This window comes from Phycodurus eques, chromosome 14 (assembly GCF_024500275.1).
Source record: "Phycodurus eques isolate BA_2022a chromosome 14, UOR_Pequ_1.1, whole genome shotgun sequence".
Classification (NCBI taxonomy): domain Eukaryota; kingdom Metazoa; phylum Chordata; class Actinopteri; order Syngnathiformes; family Syngnathidae; genus Phycodurus; species Phycodurus eques.
The window spans coordinates 16,775,663-16,796,405 of record NC_084538.1 but is presented as its reverse complement, the minus strand read 5'-3'; the positions used below and the strand labels follow the sequence as shown (position 1 = coordinate 16,796,405).

General features: G+C 42.3%; 1 protein-coding gene across 4 annotated transcripts in view; it reads left to right on the top strand.

Moving 5' to 3' along the window:
* runx3 (RUNX family transcription factor 3) overlaps positions 1-16,388 on the top strand; it is a 63,642-nt gene extending 47,254 nt beyond the window's left edge. For 3 of the 4 annotated variants that reach the window (XM_061695563.1, XM_061695565.1, XM_061695562.1), the window contains 2 exons: positions 7,485-7,562; positions 13,625-16,388. In XM_061695563.1, the coding sequence (XP_061551547.1) occupies positions 7,485-7,562; positions 13,625-14,094 (548 nt within the window). In that variant the 3' untranslated portion in view covers positions 14,095-16,388. The remainder of the gene's footprint in view (positions 1-7,484; positions 7,563-13,624) is intronic. The other variant, XM_061695564.1, reaches the window with a different exon arrangement.
* The last annotated feature ends 4,355 nt before the right edge of the window (positions 16,389-20,743 follow it).

Sequence of the window (20,743 nt, the reverse complement as noted above, 5' to 3'; positions counted from 1 at the left end):
GGAGTGAAGATGAGTGTACATTCTCTGTCATATGTCAGAGACTTTTTAACAAGATTCCACGTCTGGACTCACGTAGACTAAACACACACAGTTTGCTCTCCTTCTCTTCCCGCCCACTCTTTAGTTCTCATGATGGCTAATGAATCTCATTACCTTTGTATCAGCATGTTGCTGTGTTCAGGGGCGCTTGTTTGTGAGCGCAGGACCGTGCGTGGGTGCAGTACTATCAGTGTGTATCACAACCATTCACCACTGTTTGGCCTTGTGCTCAGCTTAGCCAGCACTGAGTCACCAGAATGGACCTACTCTGTAGGTCCTACATTTACCAGCTGACTAAGGATAACACAGGGACTTTTATACAGCTCCCACATGTCCCTAACTCACCGTTGATGGTAACGCAGATCCTTCGCACAGCCTGTACTGTACAGAAAACATGAAATCAGCCAGCAACTTGTTATCGTAAAAATAAACATTGCTGCACTTCTACAATACACAATACGGTACACATAAGTGCCGGAGTATGACATTTAACTTTAATACACAAATGGCATTTATGAAGACAACAAGCAATCCAATTTTTTTTTTATAGACACAGATTAAGATACAATTAAAAGTCAGATGCGAAAAAAATACTTCACTGTCAGTCATCCAGGTATACTTCGCCTCAACTGACTTTCAGGAGATGATTCTGAAGAAAAAGAAAATCTAGAAATAAAGATCATTGTCATCATCATAACAATTACGAGTCAACATTTGGACCTAAAAGAAGTGCTATACGGTGTAACTAAGGTTATTTGACTGGGAAATTTCAAACATAATAGATAAATACAATTGTTACCTTAAGTTCAAGGAGACACATTCCCTTTTTTACAGACTTGGGGGTGGGGGGGGGGGTTTCTTCAGCTGATCAGCAAACTCACTCACGACAGCTTGTCCAAGATAACCAGTGACAGTCTTCAGTGACAACACAGGATGTCCAATTGGTGTTGCGATACCAAAGTGCTCAAGGTCTGCTAGAGATAGGCTGTAATGATCAACATGTGCACACAATAAGTGATGGTCCAGTCAGGCCATGAAATGCTCATTTTTTGAAAATAGTTTACAGTTAGACTTGAGATTTGTAGGTTATCTGCAAAAATATGATACACACGCACCTTTCAAGTTTTTGGGTTGACGATGGAATGGTAGGCCAGGTTATAACACAGGACTAGTTCAGGAATTAGAGCAGTCAGAGGCTTGTGCACAATGTGATGTTGCAACTCACACATGCACTGTAAATACAGTTTGAGCAGGCACAACACATTATCATCATTAGAACCAAACAGGGAGGGTAAAGGCCTTTTCATGTTAGGACTGCCAATGGCTGGAGGCCTTTTACAAGAGGCATTTGTGATTAAGAGAGAGAAAGGGAACGGCTGTAAAACCCACACACCTTAATATGTGCTATTAGCGTCATGATGGCATACCAAAGGCAAGCTTTGTAAAATAATTAAATAACACAACTACGCCCTCCCAACTTGTCTTTAAATAACACTTTCACACGCTCACAGTTGTAGCAGATACAATCGCCTGTCTGTCTCAGTCAGAACCGGCTAATATGCGGGTTGCACCATTAACATAATTAGTTGTGTGACGACATAAGCGCAACAGCAAAATTTGCTTTTAACCAAAAGGGGTGTGGACAGTGATTCTCAGGTATTAAACTTCACACCTTGCTCTCGGCTGCTAGCGTTTCCCCTCAGACACGCCTCTTGAGAGTACGTTGGAAGGCGTCAGCGTACCGACTTCCAAAACGTCTCGCGCATGGGGACCTTACACTCAGTACGGCGATCTGGAAAAAAGCTGGGGAAAAGTCAATGTGAAAGAGGCTTATACTGTGGAGCGCAAATGCGTCATCAGCACAGACATAGGTCTACTACATGAAGGATTCATGCACTGGCAACAGTTTTACAAGTTGAAACAGAAGAGTCCCGTTTTCATCAAACCCATTCAGAGAAGGCATTTACATATAAACAACAGACATAACTCAGCCAGACACTGTTGTCGTTTGCTGTACTCTTAATCCTGCTTGTTTGAATCATCACTCACCCATCAACATGTCACAAAACATCACTATTACAAAAGCTGGAGCCTTATGACAAGAATTAGACAGCACAGCGTTGTCTCTGGCTAAAGTCTCCTTGCATCATTTTCTTGACTCAAATTGTTTTGCTTTGCTTTAAAATAGTGGGCTCACTTTTGTTGTCAGCAGGATGTGTATCTTGGGCAGCTGCGCAACACACACACAAAGGCGCACACACACACACACACACACACACACACACACGCACGCGCACACACAGGCAATTCCCCACTAAAAAATAAATAAATAGACACACATACAGTTTCCTGCCAGTAATGCAAGTTTTGCACATGTGTCCCAGACAGACAGCGTAATTAAGAGCTCATTACGGCACATGCACTAACAGGATTCCTGCACTTTGGCAGACGTTGCGTTCACTGCTTGTTTTTGTTCTTTTGTGGTTACAGGTAAGCCTGCTAGACATGTAGCTCATTCCCTGCAAAATGCGGGGAGAGTGTTTGTGTGTGTGCGGTTTAAAATTCATGGTTTGACTCGTGCAGTCAAGCAGATCTGACGCTCAGGCGATCTAAATTGTTATTCTTGATCGTCTGTGTGTGTCTGTGGGTGGCAATTTGCTGTCTTCCTGTGATATCGAATGTGTTAATCCTTTAGCATCTGTGACCTCGCCTTCTTATGTCGACACTTGCTTCACATAAAGAACAACAATTTGATTTGCACTTATTTAACTTTGAGATGGCTGCTTCAAAACCTTTTGGAGATTTTGAAATTAATTGTATTAGGAGAAGAAGCTTATTTTACGCTTCATTTTAACATTCTTTAACTGTCACAGAGGTATTTAAAAACTCAACTCAACTTTATTTATAGAGCACTTTAAAACAACCACAGCTGCACGCAAAATGCTGTACATTATATACAAATAAAACGTGTAAAAACAATTAAACAGCGAGCAAATTAAAACAACAGATTAAAAGCAGTGTAAATAAACCAGTGCAATCTTATGCTGAGTTGAAAGCCAAAGAATAAAAATGGGTTTTAAGATGAGTTTTAAAAATGGACAGTGAGGGGGCTTGCCTCATGTTGAGGGAGAGGTTATTCCAAAGAGGCCGACACGGTGGTCAGCACATCTGTCTCACAATTCTGGGGACCGGGGTTCAAATCCCCGCCTGTGTGGAGTTTGCTTGTTCTGGCCGGGTTTTCTCCGGGCACTCCGGTTTCCTCCCACATCCCAAATACATGCGTGGTAGGTTGAAGACTCTAAATTGCCCGTGAGTGTGAGTGCGAATGGTTGTTTGTTTGTATGTGCCCTGCGATTGGCTGGCGACCGGTTCGGGGTGTACCCCGCCACGAAGATAGCTGGGATAGGCAGCCGGTCCAGAAAATGGATGGATGGATATTCCAAAGAGATGGAGCGACAACAGAAAAAGCTCTCTCCCTTCTGAGCCTCCGTTTAGTCCTTGTTACCTCCAGGAGCGTCTGGTCAGCTGATCTGTGGCACCTGGCAGGAGTGTAGGGGTGGAGCAGCTCAGCGACGTAAGGTGGGGCGAGGCCATTTTAAGATTTAAAAACAAAGAAAAGAGTCTTTAACTGGGCTCTAAATTGCACATGAAGCCAGTGAAGAGGCCAGAACTGGAGTTATGTGCTCGCCTCCCACGTGCTCCAGTTAGGAGGCGAGCAGCAGCACTTTGAACCAACTGGAGTTGTTGTAGGGAGGACTAGCTGACTCCAAACTAAAGTGCATTCCAGTAATCCACCCGACATGTAACAAAGGTATGGATTACTGTTTCACGGTGCTGTTGTGAAAAAAGAGGCTTTACTTTAGCCAGCTCTCTAAGATTAAAAAAAAACAAAAACAAAAAACGGCCTTGACAACTGCACCAATTTGCCAATCCAATATAAAATCCGTATCAGGTGTAAAACCCAAGTTCGAGACTGTTGGCTTTTGGAGGTGTGTCAAGGAGGGGGGGGATTTAAAAGGTCCACCGGGACCAAACACCATAACTTCTGTTTTCTTCTCGTTAAAATGCAAAAAGTTCAATTCCATCCAGGCTTTAATGTCCTCAAGACATCATAAAAGTGGCTTTAAAGGAAGCGTCCTGTTTCTTTCGTGGGACATCGATCTGACTGTCATCTACTTAGCAATGAAAAGCAAACCCATGCTTTCTCAGGATGGAAGCCAGTGGCAGCAAATGCAAAGAAAACTGCAAAAACAATTGAAAAAACAACAGTCGGTCTTAACTCAAACAGCAAAGGTGTAATTTGAAGGCCACGTCGGCCTCCCTTAGTCTACGTTAGCCATTGGACTATCCCTGAAAAATGCCTGCTAATTCTTAAAAAAAAAACAGATATAAAATGTGACTGTCATCATAGTTTAAATGACTCCAGTTTTGCCTTTTATGCTAAATCCAGACAAAAACTCAACATGCCTTTGCCGCAGCCTGTAACAATCAGCCAAAAGTTTTTAAAAAATTTTAGCTATGCTATATCACATTCAAAAGAAAATCCTGGCACTTCTGAGGGCGTATCGTTTAACATGATTTTCCTCCATCACTGTGCGTGAGTGTGTGTGTGTTAGCATATCAGATACGTTCTGCCATCAAATCACTGGCTTTGATAAGAACTTGAAAACGTGTATTTTTGTCTCGGTGAGCACCCCCCGTGATGATGTTGATCAAATCAGCGATGGAATGAGGCAGAAAATATCAACCTCAACTTGTTAATGTACTCAACCTTGATGTTCCAAATTCTATCGCATTGCCGGCATTAATGGGATTTTGGGCAAATGTAAATTCCCTGACTTCCTCCTGTTTTACAGCACACATCTGCTGCAGCTGTGCCTTCTTGTTCTGTAAGCCTAAGCTATTACCTCCGGACTGGGCGAGAGAAACTCCTGTTTGATGGAGGACCAGCCTAACATAACCAAGCCCCTCCCGCCTCGTCCACAGTGACCACAGTGTTTACTCCACATAAACAAGCCGGCTGGCCCCCCAGGTTCGAGGTGGTGCTCTGCTACCATCACAGCCAAAAGTCTCTGACTATTTCCACATCCAGAGTGACATGATCAGCCAATTAGGTGCATGAGCGAGACAGGAAATTTGCACCGTCAGGTAGCTATGGCATGGACTTTAAAGTGTAGCCGTCACCCTGTAAGAAGCTTGGTGCCAAACCTCAGGAGGAAGCTGGCCCTCTGAGGCCAACGCAACCAAACTAGTCCTTAAAACACGACACTATTTATTCAATATGTCAATGGCCCCCATGAAGTTTATTTGTTATGGTGCCTGTAAGCTTCTGTTGTGGTTACCCTCTCTTTTTGACCCTGAAATGAATACTTATAATTGAAAATGTTTCAAGAAAAACAAGTTGGACGTGTGTTTAAAAAAAAGCAAGAAAAGGAGAAGTGAGAGCAAGTTGTATTTTACAGGCCTCTTTTGTTTGTGTAAGTTATAATTTAACATCAGAATTAGGCTGAGTTTTACGTTTCAGCAATTATAGAAACTACATGCGCACCATGAACAGTCTCTATTGAGTCTGGGGGAAAGAGGAAGTGCGGGGGGGGTGACAAGCCCTCTAAAAGAACTTCAAAATTTTCAGCCCATGTGTTTGTTTTTGCTCGCGTTATAAGTGAGGGCTCAAAAGACGTATCAAATGTCCAACATAGCTGAGCCAAGGCCATGTTCCTCACATCTCTAGCGCACTCGCTTTTCTCTCTCCTCTCGTTGGCGTCTTTCTTTCTCGCTGGCTCGCGCTCTCGCATTCTCTCCCTGTTGCGACGCCTAAGGCCTAAGTGAAACAGGAAGCCAGCACAAGGGCCCGCATTCACTGTTTCTCAATGACACGCTTCATTGCGGCAAGCGTGTTACTTATCTGAGAGGCGTCGCAGGACCCGCAGGAGTCACGAGAACGGACGCCATTTTGGCTCAAAGGTCTTCCTGGACACTACACATAAACTTAAAACACTATCTTGTGTTTATTTATGTCCTCCTCAAACCTCCACGGGCCCCACCCCAAAGCTAGCTTTTAGCGATGCAGCCGCCCTCGTTCCCATTTCAGCCTCACCAATTCCCCAGCTCCACCCAGGGGTGGGCATTTTTATTAACAGGGGTAATCTGTCCTTCTGGTATTGATGCTGTCTGCTGGCCAATCAAAATATTTGAAGGAAATGTTTATTTTCCTGAGCAAATCACACCAGCTGCTTGCAAGCCAGTCTGAATAAGGCCATTTATATGTAAGAATTTGCCATTGTGAACCATAGTGCAGGACCTCTCAGGGACTGAGTGCTGATTTGGTCCTTTGCAGAGGAAGTGAAGGGGAAGCGTGGATCTTACACATGCTGAGCCCAGTGTTAGTACAGTGTAGGTGAACATCATGCTCATCCCCTCCTTGTTTTTGGCCTCCGTATTTGCCCTAACTGACACAACAGACGATTTAGTCGGAAGGCATGACATCATGTGGGTGGACTTTGCAGAAGCTTCATTTCACCAAGATATTTTGGACACTTCTTTGTATCCGACTGTGGCAAAGGCCGTTTTTTTGTTCTCGCATGACAAAGGTCCATAAAGGTTTGCTTGATTGACAATGGAAGATCTTGGATCCTTCACCTCAACACCATCAAACACATCTGGGACGGGCAGAAATGGCAGAAATGGTGAGACAGGACCTCTGATTCAATATCAATGAACTCTGACCTCACAAATGTTCTTCTAGATGAATGGAGAGAATTTCCCAAGTCCACCTTTATCGCTGTCCACGGCTGTAATGGCCCAACACTTTTGTCTATATAGTCTATCGGTTGGGTATCAAAAACATGTTGACTGGCCCACGTATTGCCTGTGTGTTGAGATTTCCACAGTGCTCAGTACAAGCTGCCTCGAATCAAGCGCATCATTTCAGACCAAGAGCAAACAGAGCCTGTTTGTGTCAGGCCATTTGCGGTGTGGCCGTTGAGTGCGAAGCAGGGTCCCACGCGCTGGGCCAGCGGGTCCTCGACCTTCGCTTGCCTCTTGACAGCTTTACTGGCTGGGTTGCTGCTGCCTTTCACAAGTCTCCACTGCCCCACCATTGTCTCGACTGCAAGACCCCAAAATATCTGCCAAGGACCCATCAGGCATGTTTTCTCCAAGGCTGCTCTCACTCTGGTGAGAAAATCACCTATCACTGCCCACTGCTCAGTCAGCAGAGGCCAGCCTGTGTCAGGAAGACACATCTCCAAACCTCCACATGCCAAGACAGTTTGACAGGTCTGGGTTTTTTTTTTGGGGGGGGGCTGAGCTTTATTTATATTGCTCAGCTGGTGACTACCCCACCCTGCACATACACCACCTACACATTGGTCTGCACGCCACAAAATACTGAAAGTATGACTTACTGTATGTCATGTGATGTTGATGCAACTTGTGTCTTTCAGCAGCCCTGTGGCAAGATCAGATGGACACCCCTTCTCTGAAGACGTGCAAGGTGGAGGAAGACCTCAGACCATGGCCAGGTAAGACTTTGCCAAGACCTGACATATATTTTGGTTTTACTAGTATATAGACCTTTTTTCGATTTTGCTCATGAAATCTTCCAGATTAAAAAAAAATAGAATTTAATGAGCTTTGTGTGTATTGTCTACTGTATGTATATAATAAGCATGTGCACATGTTGTTCATTTGTTAATCATAAGGTAAAGTCCAACCAGTCAGGTGTAAGATGAGTTGAGGTTAGTGCTCGGTGCCTGGAAATAGATCTGTTTGTGCAGCCTAGGAGCATGTCTTCTCAAAGCAGAGATTTTAAAATAAATTTGTATTCTGTTTGACTTTGAAAAAAGGCAAAATAATAATCATGAATTAGAGTAGAGACTTTGGAAAGGCGGGCACAACAGGGTGTGCCATTCTGACAATTTTGCAGTCTGCTTCATTTTGCCCGTAGGGCGCTTGAACAGCTGGAACATTCCTAGGACGCCACCACCCTGTTTGACTTTCTTCATCTTCATCTTTCCCTCCCACTCCTCCTTTCTTTCATTTGTTTCTTGGCAATTTGGATTTTCTCCGTTGTCAAACAGCCCTCTTATTCTTTTATTTGTCCCCAGCCACACACAAACCACCATGCCACACAACATGCACTGAGTCATTCAGACTCAAACTATGATGACGGCACGCATAAAAGAGAGGATTACAATTACTTTTAAACTGGCCCTCTAACATTGCTATTTTTTTATATATACTTTTTGTGCCTTGCTTCGCTGACATGTCACAAGACGTTTACATGCAAAAATGTTTGCACTAACACGTGCAGTATGGTTCCATAAAAGAGAGGTGAATATCATTTGCATTCAACATGATGCATCGGCCTCGAAGCATTCAAACTTGAATAAACAACTGGAGATCATTTGTGTTCAATTGGGTCTCCTGTTCTTCACTTGCACAGCAGAAGCTCTGTGCCAGATCTGTCTTCATGGCATCCACACCCAGTTATCAGCATTAATTGCATGTACTATGACATACAAGTTTCAAGCTACCCAAACCAGTTTATCAAAGAACCTGTTAACCTCAGATAGGTGGTTACTTTAGTAAAACTTCAGTGAAGTACAGAAGTTTATCATTGTATGTGAGGAAGGTATGAGGAAGAAGATTAGAAAATTATTACCAGCCCAGCCCCTTTTCTTTCCCTTTGCTAATTTCCCTGAGGCAACATTGCCTGCGTTGGTCGTCACAGTTTGCATCAAGCCTATGTAAACATTTCACAGGTGAGCACCTGGATTTGCATCTCTTCTTTGCTGAACACCTCATCCAGTACAGTCTCTCTTTCTATCACAGACACACACACACACAATTATGTACAATCGCGCACAGAGACATGGTCGTTTCAAACTCGCCCTTGTGTTTTCCCCATAAGCAAATGACGCAAACCTCCTACCCACTCTGGGTGACACGCTTCACTGTGGACTAGTGGTCTTTTTGAGCTAAGCAAAAAAAGAGGTGAAGGACTCCACCCCAGAATTAAATAAGTGTGTGCCGCTACGCTTCAGAGGGAGAGGAGGAAAGAGAGCTATGGAACACTGTGTTCTTACAAAAAAAAAAAAAAGTTCTGGTTCCCTGCTACTCGCTTTGTTGCCTGTGAACATCACAGACTTTGGACTGTGCCAAGCGAGCCCTCTGGGGTCCATCTCCTATTCTGTCCTTGCAAACACATTTCAGATGAGCCTAATGGAGATCATGTGTGGTTTGGGGATGCAGAGGTTACAAGCAGCTACTACTAGTTTCAGATTTTTTTCTGCCAACGATACACCACAGTTACCACAGCCACAACAGTGAAGCCTGTACTTATGATGGGTGGGGGCAGGAAAGTATGCGCCATGTTAAGGAGAGAGAAAACAGACTGCAAACGTTTGCTTCTCATTTACAAAACAGTTTATGTAGCCCCTTCCTCTAGAGGGAGCTACTGTACTGCTGGGAGTTTTGGGTGGTAGTAAACTCCTCTTGGACTCGAGCCAAGAGCTTTGAGACTGCACAAGCCCATTAAGATGTTGTGATATGTGTCCAGTCGAGTTTCCCCTGAAAGAACACAGGAGTCGATCCCCACCGCAGTTTAGCCAACACGTTTCCACCAACTCCAATCAAGTGGGGATCATGCGCGAGGCGGACCGCAATGCCCCCCCCCCCCCCCCCCCCCCCCGCGCGACAGGCCGCAGAACCCCTCCCCTCTCTGCAGTACTGCACCCTGAGACCTAAAAATAGCACAGACACAAGAAGATGAAGGGAGACAGACAGAGTTCTTTTGGGAGCCCGGTAGGAATTAGTGGGCTGAATCCACTTCACCCGAATCAACAGCAGCTGAAGGCTCGAATTTTCCTTGCGTGAAATCAGATATGAACTCCAGCGCCTGGTAGACTCTGGAAAAAGAAACAGCCCCCACCACTACCAGTAGACTCCGTCACCCCAAAAAGAAGACAAAAAAAGTGCACAGCAGGATCAATGGAAAGTGCAAAGGAACATTTTTTTAAAGTTGAAAATGGACCCCAGTTCTCCAGACATAGGGAAAAGACATTTGAACAAGACTGTGGCACGCAAGTTTGGCATTTTCCCCCCACGGGGCTGTAGCATGCAACTGCTTCCTTCACTAATACAAGATCCCTTTTTTTCTGCCATCCAAATCCATATTTTACACTTGCAGTCATGTGGGCATGTTGGACACATGAAGGCCACAAGCAGCTAAGCAAATGGACAGGGGGGGGGGGGGTGTGTGTGTGTGAGCATTTGTGTGCTTGTGCAGGGCGTGTGCGCGTGCGTGCACATGTGTGTGTGTGCGTGTAAGCAGCCGGTGTCACCAGGTATGAGGAACTCTATTAGGAGAGTATACTGGATCAGGGCGTTTACGGTTATGGCTTATGGCCATATTACCTCCATCCAAAATATGTCAGTGTTCTGCACTTGAAAACCGAACAAGTCAGGCAAAGCCATGTGCTTCATTTGCACGTACACTGTTCAAACCAGTATACATGCAACTGATTCCTCGCCTGAGCTCAGGATGTAAGGTCAATATGGTTTTGCTCTATCGGAGCTGAGATTGTGACAGCAGAAGCTAAAACAACCTCTCCAGCTATGCTTATTTTTTCCATTTTCAGCTGAATAAATATTAGAGTCTGTTAAGTCAGACTGGAGTTTTCACATGGGGGTAAATGCAGGACACCTCTGACAGGTCCTGGGCTATGAATACATTAATTTATTTGATAGTCCCATAAATGCTTTCTTTGTTCTGGGCATTTCCCTTTTTCTTTGCCTTTGTTGTCTTCATTTCTGCCTCTTGAATACGATTTATGATGTATTACACAACAACAGTCCCAACAAGTCGTCTATGTTTGTACAAAGTACTCATCAAGGCTGACAGTCTCTTTTCATTGCTTTGAAAAAGACAGTGTTTATGTTGCTGTGTTTTTTGAAGAGCGATAGGTGGGGGGTTTCATATGTTCATTCATCTTTGTGAGGCTTTAGGAAGAGAAGATGAAAATATTTTTAAGACCGTTGCTAAGAAAATGTCTCTAATTGAGAGGCATACAGTAGACCCTTGAAACACACGAGACAGTATGTTCCAGAGAACTACTACGACTACTGATATAGAATGAATCCGTTTCTGTATGACTTTTGTCCTCACAAAGGTTTTAGACACTCAACAAGTAATTTTTTGGCATCAATGGCATAATGTGGGTTTCCAGCGCCCCCAACCAGTCAAGTATTGGGGCCTCCTTCACTAGTTCAGCCTTTTGGACCCTTAAGGGCCACAATACGTCCTGCTTCTTTGTGACTATACAGAAGTGAGCCAGAAAAAAGTCTGCATCAGTGTGTGTATAACAAGCCACATCTTCATAGTTTTGTACAATGACGCATCAAAATGTCCATAAACACCCACACAATAAAAATGGCAATGTCAGAAGAGGAGGGGAAGTCAAGCAATAGGAGTGGTAGGCGACCCGATACAAACGGTGAGGCTGAGTGAAGGAGATCAACTCATGCCAAGCCACTTTGTCCCATTAGAATCTTGGTCAACCAAACTCTTATTCCGTTTCCAGGCTCAAATTCCAAGTTGTTTAGGTTTTAAAGGTGTAGACTAGGATTATCTATCTGGCTCACTGTGGAATTAAAAAACAAATCTATACCCACACAATGGTGGAAAAAAATTCCCATCCCCATGCCAGTTTCAAATGCTATTTAATCAAGCAAAAGCCTGAATAAGCAACTGCACTGGTTTAAGGTTCAAGGTCCTGTCTTCCTGAATATAGTGAAAGGCTAGGTATTATTATTAAATTTATTTATACAGACACATGTGAAACATATGAATGATCATTGGAAAGCTAGAAGGAGACCCAGTTCCATGTATCCCGAATGAAGAGGTTTAAAATTCTATTAGTTCACTTAAGGCTGGAAAAACTGGATGAAATTTCTCTTGAAATGCTTCAAGCAGGAGGTAACAAACTTAATAACATCCTTGTAAAACTATTTCAACGCTGCTTGGACTTGCTAGAAGTAACGGCGACATGGAAAAACGCAGAAATAATTTTGCTACATCAATCAGGCAATAAAATGGACCGAAGAAATTCTCACCCAATCAGCCTGCTCTCAACGATTTATAAAGACTTTGCAAAGATATCGGACAAACGAATTCAACTCAGTGAAGCATAGCCGATAGAACAAGTGGGTTTTCGTAGCGGTTTTAATTCTATGAACCACATACAGACAATTCAACAATAGAGACAGTTCAACAAATAATCGAACGACACGAGTACGAAATGCGTCTGTGTGTAGCCTTCATCGACTATGAAAAAGCGTTTGACTCAGTCACCACCACTTCAATACTCCAGGCGCTAGTATATCAAGGGATAGAGCTGACCTGAGCTGATCAACATTCTACAATCAATATACAACGATTCTTCAGGTTCAATACAAATTGATGATGAAAGAGTACGAATAAGTCTAGGAAAAGGGGTCAGGCAAGGCGACACACTGTCTCCGAAGCTATTTACAGCTTGCCTTGAAGAAATATTTAAAAAGCTCAGTTGGGAAAAAGAAGGACTAAAAATTAACGGCGCTTATTTGAGGCATCTTTGTTTTGCAGACGACATCATATTATTCTCCTACGATGTTGAACAACTACAGCGTCGTATTCAGGAATTAGAGTTAGAAAGCCGTCGCTCAGGTCTGAAAATGAACAAAAGCAAAACGAAGGTCATGTTCGAACGTTACTGTCCACAAAAATATATCAAAATGGAGGACTAAGTCCTAGACGCCGTCGACAACTACTTCTATTTAGGCTAACTTGTAACAATGGATGGAAATACAAGCACTCAAATTGAACCCCGCATCAAGCTTGCCTGGCAGGTTTATGGAAGGCTCAGTGTTATATTCAAGAGCAATCTTCCCATTTGCTTGAAACGAAAGGTTTTCAATCAATGTATTTTACCAGTCCTCACTTACGGAAGTGAAACTTGGACTACAAATGCCAAAGTTATACAAAGACTACGTGTAACCCAAAGGAACATCCATCCATCCATCCATTTTCTGAGCCGCTTCTCCTCACCAGGGTTGCGGGCGTGCTGGAGCCTATCCCAGCTATCTGGAACGCCAAATGTTGAAAATATGCATTCGCGACAAGAAAAGATGCAGTTGGATAAGACAGCAGACGCGAGTTACCGACGTCATTAAAAAAATAAAAAGCCTTAAATGGAAATGGGCTGGCCACGTTGCCCGAAGAGATGACAAAAGGTGGACCGCGGAAACTATCAATTGGATACCACTGGACACAAAGCGACCACGGCAAAGACCTAAAAGTAGATAGCTAGATGGCTAACAGCATAAGATCAACGAACTCTGACCATGCAGTTTTAGGAAGTCTCCACCCTTTTACAAAATGTCATTTTTCAGGGACCTAAAACAGGTGTTTGTGTATGAACATAAGGTCAAATGCATACTTTTTTTGGAGTGTGATACCCATGTGTGGACATGCTATGCAAAGAGCTCTCTCCTCTCTTTCATAAATTCTTGTTGACCCTCCCACTTTTGTTTCTGCCAACAGGGACAACCGATCTATTCCAGCAGAGGACCTCCTTCCCGTCTCCCCTGACCGACCCCCGCTTCTCAGACCCCCGCATACATTACCCAGGGGCCTTCCCTTACTCCACCAACACTTCCAGCACTGGCATCAGCGGCCTCAGCATGTCTGCTCCATCGAGATACCACACCTACCTGCCGCCTCCCTACTCAAACAACCAGAGCCAAAACTTCCAATCCAACTCCTACTTGTATTACGGCACAGGATCTGGGTCCTACCAGTTCTCCATGGTTGCAAACACCGGAGGTGAGCGCTCCCCTACCCGTCTCCTCTCCTGCTCGGGTGCCTCGGGCACCGGTGGCACCAACAGTCTGATGAACCCAAGCCTGAACACCCAGAGCGAGGGCGTAGACGCTGACGGCAGCCACAGCAATTCCCCCACGGCCATGAGTGCCTCGGGCCGTCTGGATGAATCTGTCTGGAGGCCTTACTGACTGGTAGACGCTTGGAACCCGGTGATACGGGAAGGGTGGAAAAGTGAGGAGAATGATGAACAAAATCCCGAACACTGAAAGAAAAGAAGCAAAAAAAGAGATAAAAGATGCATGTTTGTCTTTCATTTCCATAGCAGTCGCTTATTAAGACATTCTGCATTTGAAGTTGACAGAACGTCCACGTATTTTGTAAACTCTTGTGTGAATTTTTGCACTGTGCTAAGATATGTACCCTTTAAGCCTATAAAAAGCCATATGAACTGAGAGAAGCCATATACTGTAGTTAACAGCAGACGGTGGACAGACTCTTCAGACTGAGTCAGCCCTCATGAGGGTGAACGAGAGCAACCAGACTGAATGTTTGCCCCGTGAGTGACTCAGACATCCCTCCAAGGCTTGGCTCCACTGCTGTAGCAATCAGTCCTTCTAAGCTTCCACTTGGAATTATGCAAAAACATGATGTCAAACATATTTTTTAAAAATACCCCAAGGTTGCATCCTAAGCGTCATCATATGCCCAGATGGCCCTAACTTATTATTCAAATAGACACCTTGGCGATGTTGTATGCAGGTTGGCTTCAGTACAATGTACGTCCTCTGCTGTGACATCAGTGAATCAAGTTTGAGAAAGATGGACGACAATATTTGGAGGAATGTACAGAGGAGAGTTTTCTCTTTTTAGTCCCTGCAGGAATAAGCCCCTTGACTCTTTGCCTTTTATTGAGGCATTCTGGTGTTTTGGAACTGGATGACACGGTTTACGTTTTGATATTTATTTGAGCCAAATTCTGAGGAAATGTGTGCGTCTCCCCCCACATCCTTAAAGCATTTCTCTTCGTCTTTCCTCTTTTTATATATATATTTTTTACAGTATATGGATATCATGTTTTGTTGTTAAGTATACATTTGGAATTCGTGTAATATATTGCAACTAAATTATGAAAAAAACAAAGCTTTAATGTTATTATTTTGTCTTTCAATGTAGCTTTGATGCACTAAAAATCTTTATTCTATATGAACCACGCCCAACTTTGTTTGTGAGATGGTAGCTAAACCCTTCATCTTTTAATTTTCCCAAATTTACCTTCCTGTGCTTACAAGACATTTGCTTAATTTTTGCACTATTCCAATTATGATTCCCCACCCCCAGCCCTGTTTCCTACTTACAGACATCTAAAAACCTACATTTGTGCATTTCCGTGTACGTATTTGCTGAACACACATGCACAGCTCCTAATTTAACATCCATGTACATACCGGCATCACAGATGTGTGTGTTAGTGCGTACACTTTCCTTGTAGCTACCCTTGTGAGCCTTCAATCGCTGAAGAAGGTAGAAGAGAGGGATGTCAGGGAGGTCACAGTGGTGTCTTCTTACCAACACCAAAGGCGATTATACCAAAGAAGAAAGCTGTCTACTGGTTACAGGCCCTTTGTTCTGGTTAATCTGTAAGGACTTTGAAACCTTTATGGCCTTCAATGTTGCTTTTGGACTAATTTAATCATTGGTGCCAGGGGCTCATGACTCTGGCACTATTTCATACACCCACATAAGATGATCTTCTGTGTATCAGGTATCAAGCTAAGAGAAGATCTTCCACAACATGAGTCATGATTCTAAAAGTTGTTTGGTTCCAAAATGAGAGAATAGTGAGCCAAAAAAGAATGAGCATTTGCTCCAAGTTATGCAATCATACAGTCTTTATTTCTCTACCGTTCAATCAATTTCTAGAGCACTTGTCCTTATTAGGGTCATGGATGAGGTGGAGCCTATCTCATCTAACTTTGGGCAAGAGGTTGGGAACACCATTGACTGCTTTCCAGTCAATCACAGCCTTATTCCTCTTACTATGTCACATTCCTGTCTCCTTGTGCTACAGAGGAAAAGCACCTTCCCTGCCCCCCTTTACAATGTGGTTGAAGACTTTTATTGTAGCAAAAAAAAAAAAAAAAAACGCAGCTACAGAAACAAAACAAACAAAAAAAAATATTTATACAGTGTAAAAAACAGTGAATGATGGCTGTGTGGTAAAAGTCATGTCATTCTTAATGTAAAACTAGGAAGCCAAATTGTATCCGTGAATTGTATTTTAATGTATATTGGATTAATGGCCACAATACTACTTGCTTGTTTCTTTTCAAAAGAATTCCCATTTTCTTTCAATGTACCAAAAACCTTAATTGCTTTCTTTGTTTTTATGCTCAAAGCATGTACATGAGATGTTAATTTAAAGAATCCCTGTATGTATTAATATCATTCATGTTTCCATATGAGTGCTTGTAAAGTTTGCAGATAATGTAGTTTTTAATAATTGTAATTAAAAACAAATGTGTTACAGTTTCAGGTCATATTAATTCCATTCACATACAATATATATATATATATATATATATATATATATATACATAAAAAAGACAGGCTGAAATATTATTACAAGTGATCACACCCCACCACCCACTTTGAGGAAAACCCCACCTGAGTAAATTTTCTGGATCAGTCTTTATGCACACATTCTTCAACATTATTTTCTTAGCTCTTAAAACAATACCATCCAGCAATAGCTGAAATACTGAAACTCAATGCTACCATGTCTGGATTCTGAGGCCTCTTATAATTGAACACAGGAAGGTGTTTAAAGGAAAAATGTTAAACATGATGACAGGGGGTAAAATTCTCATGTAGAAACAGACACCATAATGTTGGCTGAGCATAAACCAAAACATCATTAAGGTTAAGGTTAATAGAGCACAGTTTCATGCCAGCACATTCTAACTCAGACTAATTCGACAGTATTTATCTTCTTTATTTGCACAACAGGTGACATTGCATGCATGCCACCACCTCATGTCAATCCATTCCCAGCAATTCTCCATTCTCTTTTAATTACCATCCTCCTCTTTACTGTTAGTGAGACGGGCAATCAAGCACAATTTCAAAGGCATTATAAATGCCTTTGCGTCAACATAGTGGCACCAAAGGCATAAATAAAGCACAAACAGCAAATGCAATTTCACCCTGGCAGCCTGAATGAGAGTACATAAATTATCACTTGTACAAGAAACGTGTAGTAACATAAAATAAATGTTAACAGCTTCAAAATCATTTGAATTATACGGTTCACAGGAATGTAATAAGGAAAATGGCATATCTGTATTGCCCCAGCAATATTGGATTGATACAATGCACATAATTGGACACTTTTCTTCAATATTTGTACTGACAAAAAATGAAATACTGACTTTATTTAACTCTACAACTCTAGATTAAGGGGAGGAAGGGCAATACTCTGTCAAATTACTTTTTCCTTTCTTTCTAATACATATTTTATATTTCATACAGAGCAGTGACTATTTCAAAATAGATGGTTTATTTTGGTTGCAAAGTTTTATAATACAGAAAAGTTGTATAATACAGAAAATGAATGAAAGAATGAATATGTGTTTACTGTAGTGTATGTATAGCATTGTCCTTGGAACCCCCCTCGAAAAAAAAAAAAATCACGTAAAAAACCCAATGCCACTGACTGAGATATTGTAATGTCTACTGGTTTTAAAGAATTGAGTTGTTGAGTGAATGCAAACAAGACTGCATTAAGCTAACAAAATCAAATTGCATGGAAGTGACAAGTCATCTTTTTGAGGGACAAAATGCTACAACACTAAATTGATCTCGTCAATGTATACGTTCATTGGTGTAGCTTTTATAGCTCCTGACCAATTATCCCATTGAAAATAATGTGACTACAAAGAAGGTGTTCCTTGGGCAGAATGTTGTGTATCGTTGATATCAGGCGCAAGCCTTGCATCTCCAAAACCATCATTTCAAAAAAAAATTAACATTGCATCATCAAAGACAGCAAGCAATTTTGCAACATTTTCATCCATTCATCCATCCATTTTCTTTACCACTTCCAATCATTTGTAAAAATAATAGACTCACGTGGGGACTGACCAATAGTATCGATTTATAAAAAGAAATATGAAACTGACCAAATTTCAATAAAGGAGTTTCCCACTCAACAATGACAACATATAAACCTGTATTAAGTCTTGTATTAAGCATTTAAAGTAATATTTTGATATTCTGTTCTGATAAACTGTTATCAACTGTTATACACTGTTTTCAATTATACACTAAAGGACTTAAAGTAATTTAATGGTGAAGAAAGCATAATGTAAAGGCCATTGACCTTTCAGATACAGCTCACAAAACTCACCCCAATTCCAATGAAGTTGGGACGTTGTGTTAAACATAAATAAAAGCAGAATACAATGATTTGCAAATCATGTTCAACCTATATTTATTGAATACACTACAAAGACAAGATATTTAATGTTCAAACTGATAAACGTAATTGTTTTTAGCAAATAATCATTAACTTAGAATTTTATGGCTGCAACACGTTCCAAAAGAGCTTGGGACAGGTGGCAAAAAAGACTGAGAAAGGTGAGGAATGCTCATCAAACACCTGTTTGGAACATCCCACAGGTGAACAGGCTAATTGGGAACAGGTGGGTCCCATGATTGGGTATAAAAGGAGCTTCCCTGAATTGCTCAGTCGTTCACAAGCAAAGATGGGGCGAGGGTCACCTCTTTGTGAACAAGTGTGTTAGAAAATAGTCATGTAATGCGGCAAGGCGGAAAACCAACATTGAATGCCCGTGACCTTCGATCCCTCAGGCGGCACTGCATCAAAAATCGACATCAATGTGTAAAGGATATCACCACATGGGCTCAGCAACACTTCTGAAAACCAATTTCAGTAAATACAGTTCGGCGCTACATCCGGAAGTGCAATTTAAAACTCTACTATGCAAAGCAAAAGCCATTTATCAACAACACCCAGAAACGTCCGCCGGCTTCTCTGGCCCCGAGCTCATCTAAGATGGACTGATGCAAAGTGGAAAAGTGTTCTGTGGTCCGACGAGTGCACATTTCAAATTGTTTTTGGAAATTATGGACGTCGTGTCCTCCGGGCCAAAGAGGAAAAGAACCATCCGGACTGTTATGGACGCAAAGTTCAAAAGCCAGCATCTGTGAGCGTATGGGGCTGTTAGTGCCAATAGCAGGGGTAACTTACACATCTGTGAAGGCACCATTAATGCTGAAAGGTACATACAGGTTTTTCATGGACGCCCCTGCTTATTACAGCAAGACAATGCCAAACCATATTCTGCACGTTTCAACAGCGTGGCTTCGTAGTAAAAGAGTGCAGGTACTAGACTGGCCTGCCTGCAGTCCAGTTTGAACATTAAATATTTTGTCTTTGTCGTGTATTCAATTAAATATAGGTTGAACATGATTTGCAAATCATTGTATTCTGTTTTTATTTATGTTTAACACAACGTCCCAACTTCATTGGAATTGGGGTTGTATATATATATATAGATATGTGTGTGTGTGTGTGTGTGTGTGTGTGTGTGTGTGTGTGTGTGTGCATGTGTGCGTGTGCGTGCATGTGTGTAGGTGTTTGGGTGTGTGTGCGTGTGTGTGTAATTGTCAGAGAACTGTAAAAAGAAGTTAACCACTGTTAATAGTAAAGCATCAAAATAAAACAAGACATGTATGGACTCGTCACCTAAGCTTCATTGTATGCGTTTTGCTTCTCTTCTCGTGCTCTTCTCTAACGCCCCTTGTTGACGCTGGTCATAAAAAGTCTGCCAAAAAAAAAAAAGCAAAGTTCTTTGGACCTTGTTGAACAGGTCATGCATGACTCTGGGTCAAATTCAAAATTGATCTCCAAATTTAGAGCCAAATTTTTTCCGGAAATTTTAGACTGAATTCCAAGCCGAAACCACTGGTGCGTCCGACTTAGGCCCACCGCATAGTTTACGACAGTGTCGCTCGCTGCGTGGCGGGCCTTATTCAACATATTGTAAATAATGTCAGAGTGATGGGATCCACAAACAGTGTGTGAGTTGAGAAAAGGGCGGCGGGGGTACGGTGCCTTGGTTGAGGGCACCTCAGCAGTGTTCCGAGGGCAGACTCTCTCGAACCACATATAAACACAAACTACACCCACACAAACACACACAGTCGCACATTAACACACCCACTTTGATTAATCGAGTCGAAACATGGCAAGGCACTGAGTAGTCATGAGAAGAAGAAGAAGAAGAAGAAGCATTTTACCCATCACAGTCGTGGACACAGCAAACACAAATTACTAGTGGCACAAAGTGGCGCAGGGGGCTACTTAGGTACCCGGGAAGCAGTTTGGGGTATCAGTGTCTTTTTCAAGGACACCACAGCCGTGGATCCGGGGGACGGTACGTTGCCGCAACCTGTGGGAGGGATATTCTAGTACTATATTGATGCGCTATAGGATTATAAGGAAGTAGAGATAGGACTAAATAAGTTTTAATTAAATAAACGTTTTTTTTTCCCCAAGTCTTTTGTTCTGTTAGTGTTCTGTTCACTCACTCAAACCACTCGATGCAAATTACATATTTGTCTTCGTCCACAGTAGGCTTGCTATGGACAAAAGTCACTCTTGCCCAGCTCTCGAGGATCCACTGTAGCATTTGTATTTTTGTATATGTTATTAACTATGGTAGTTTGCCTCCAAAAATTCATGGTCTGACTTTAGATTTCTCTTGTGGTTAACCAGAAATTCAATACCACCAAATCGTTGGACATACACTGAAA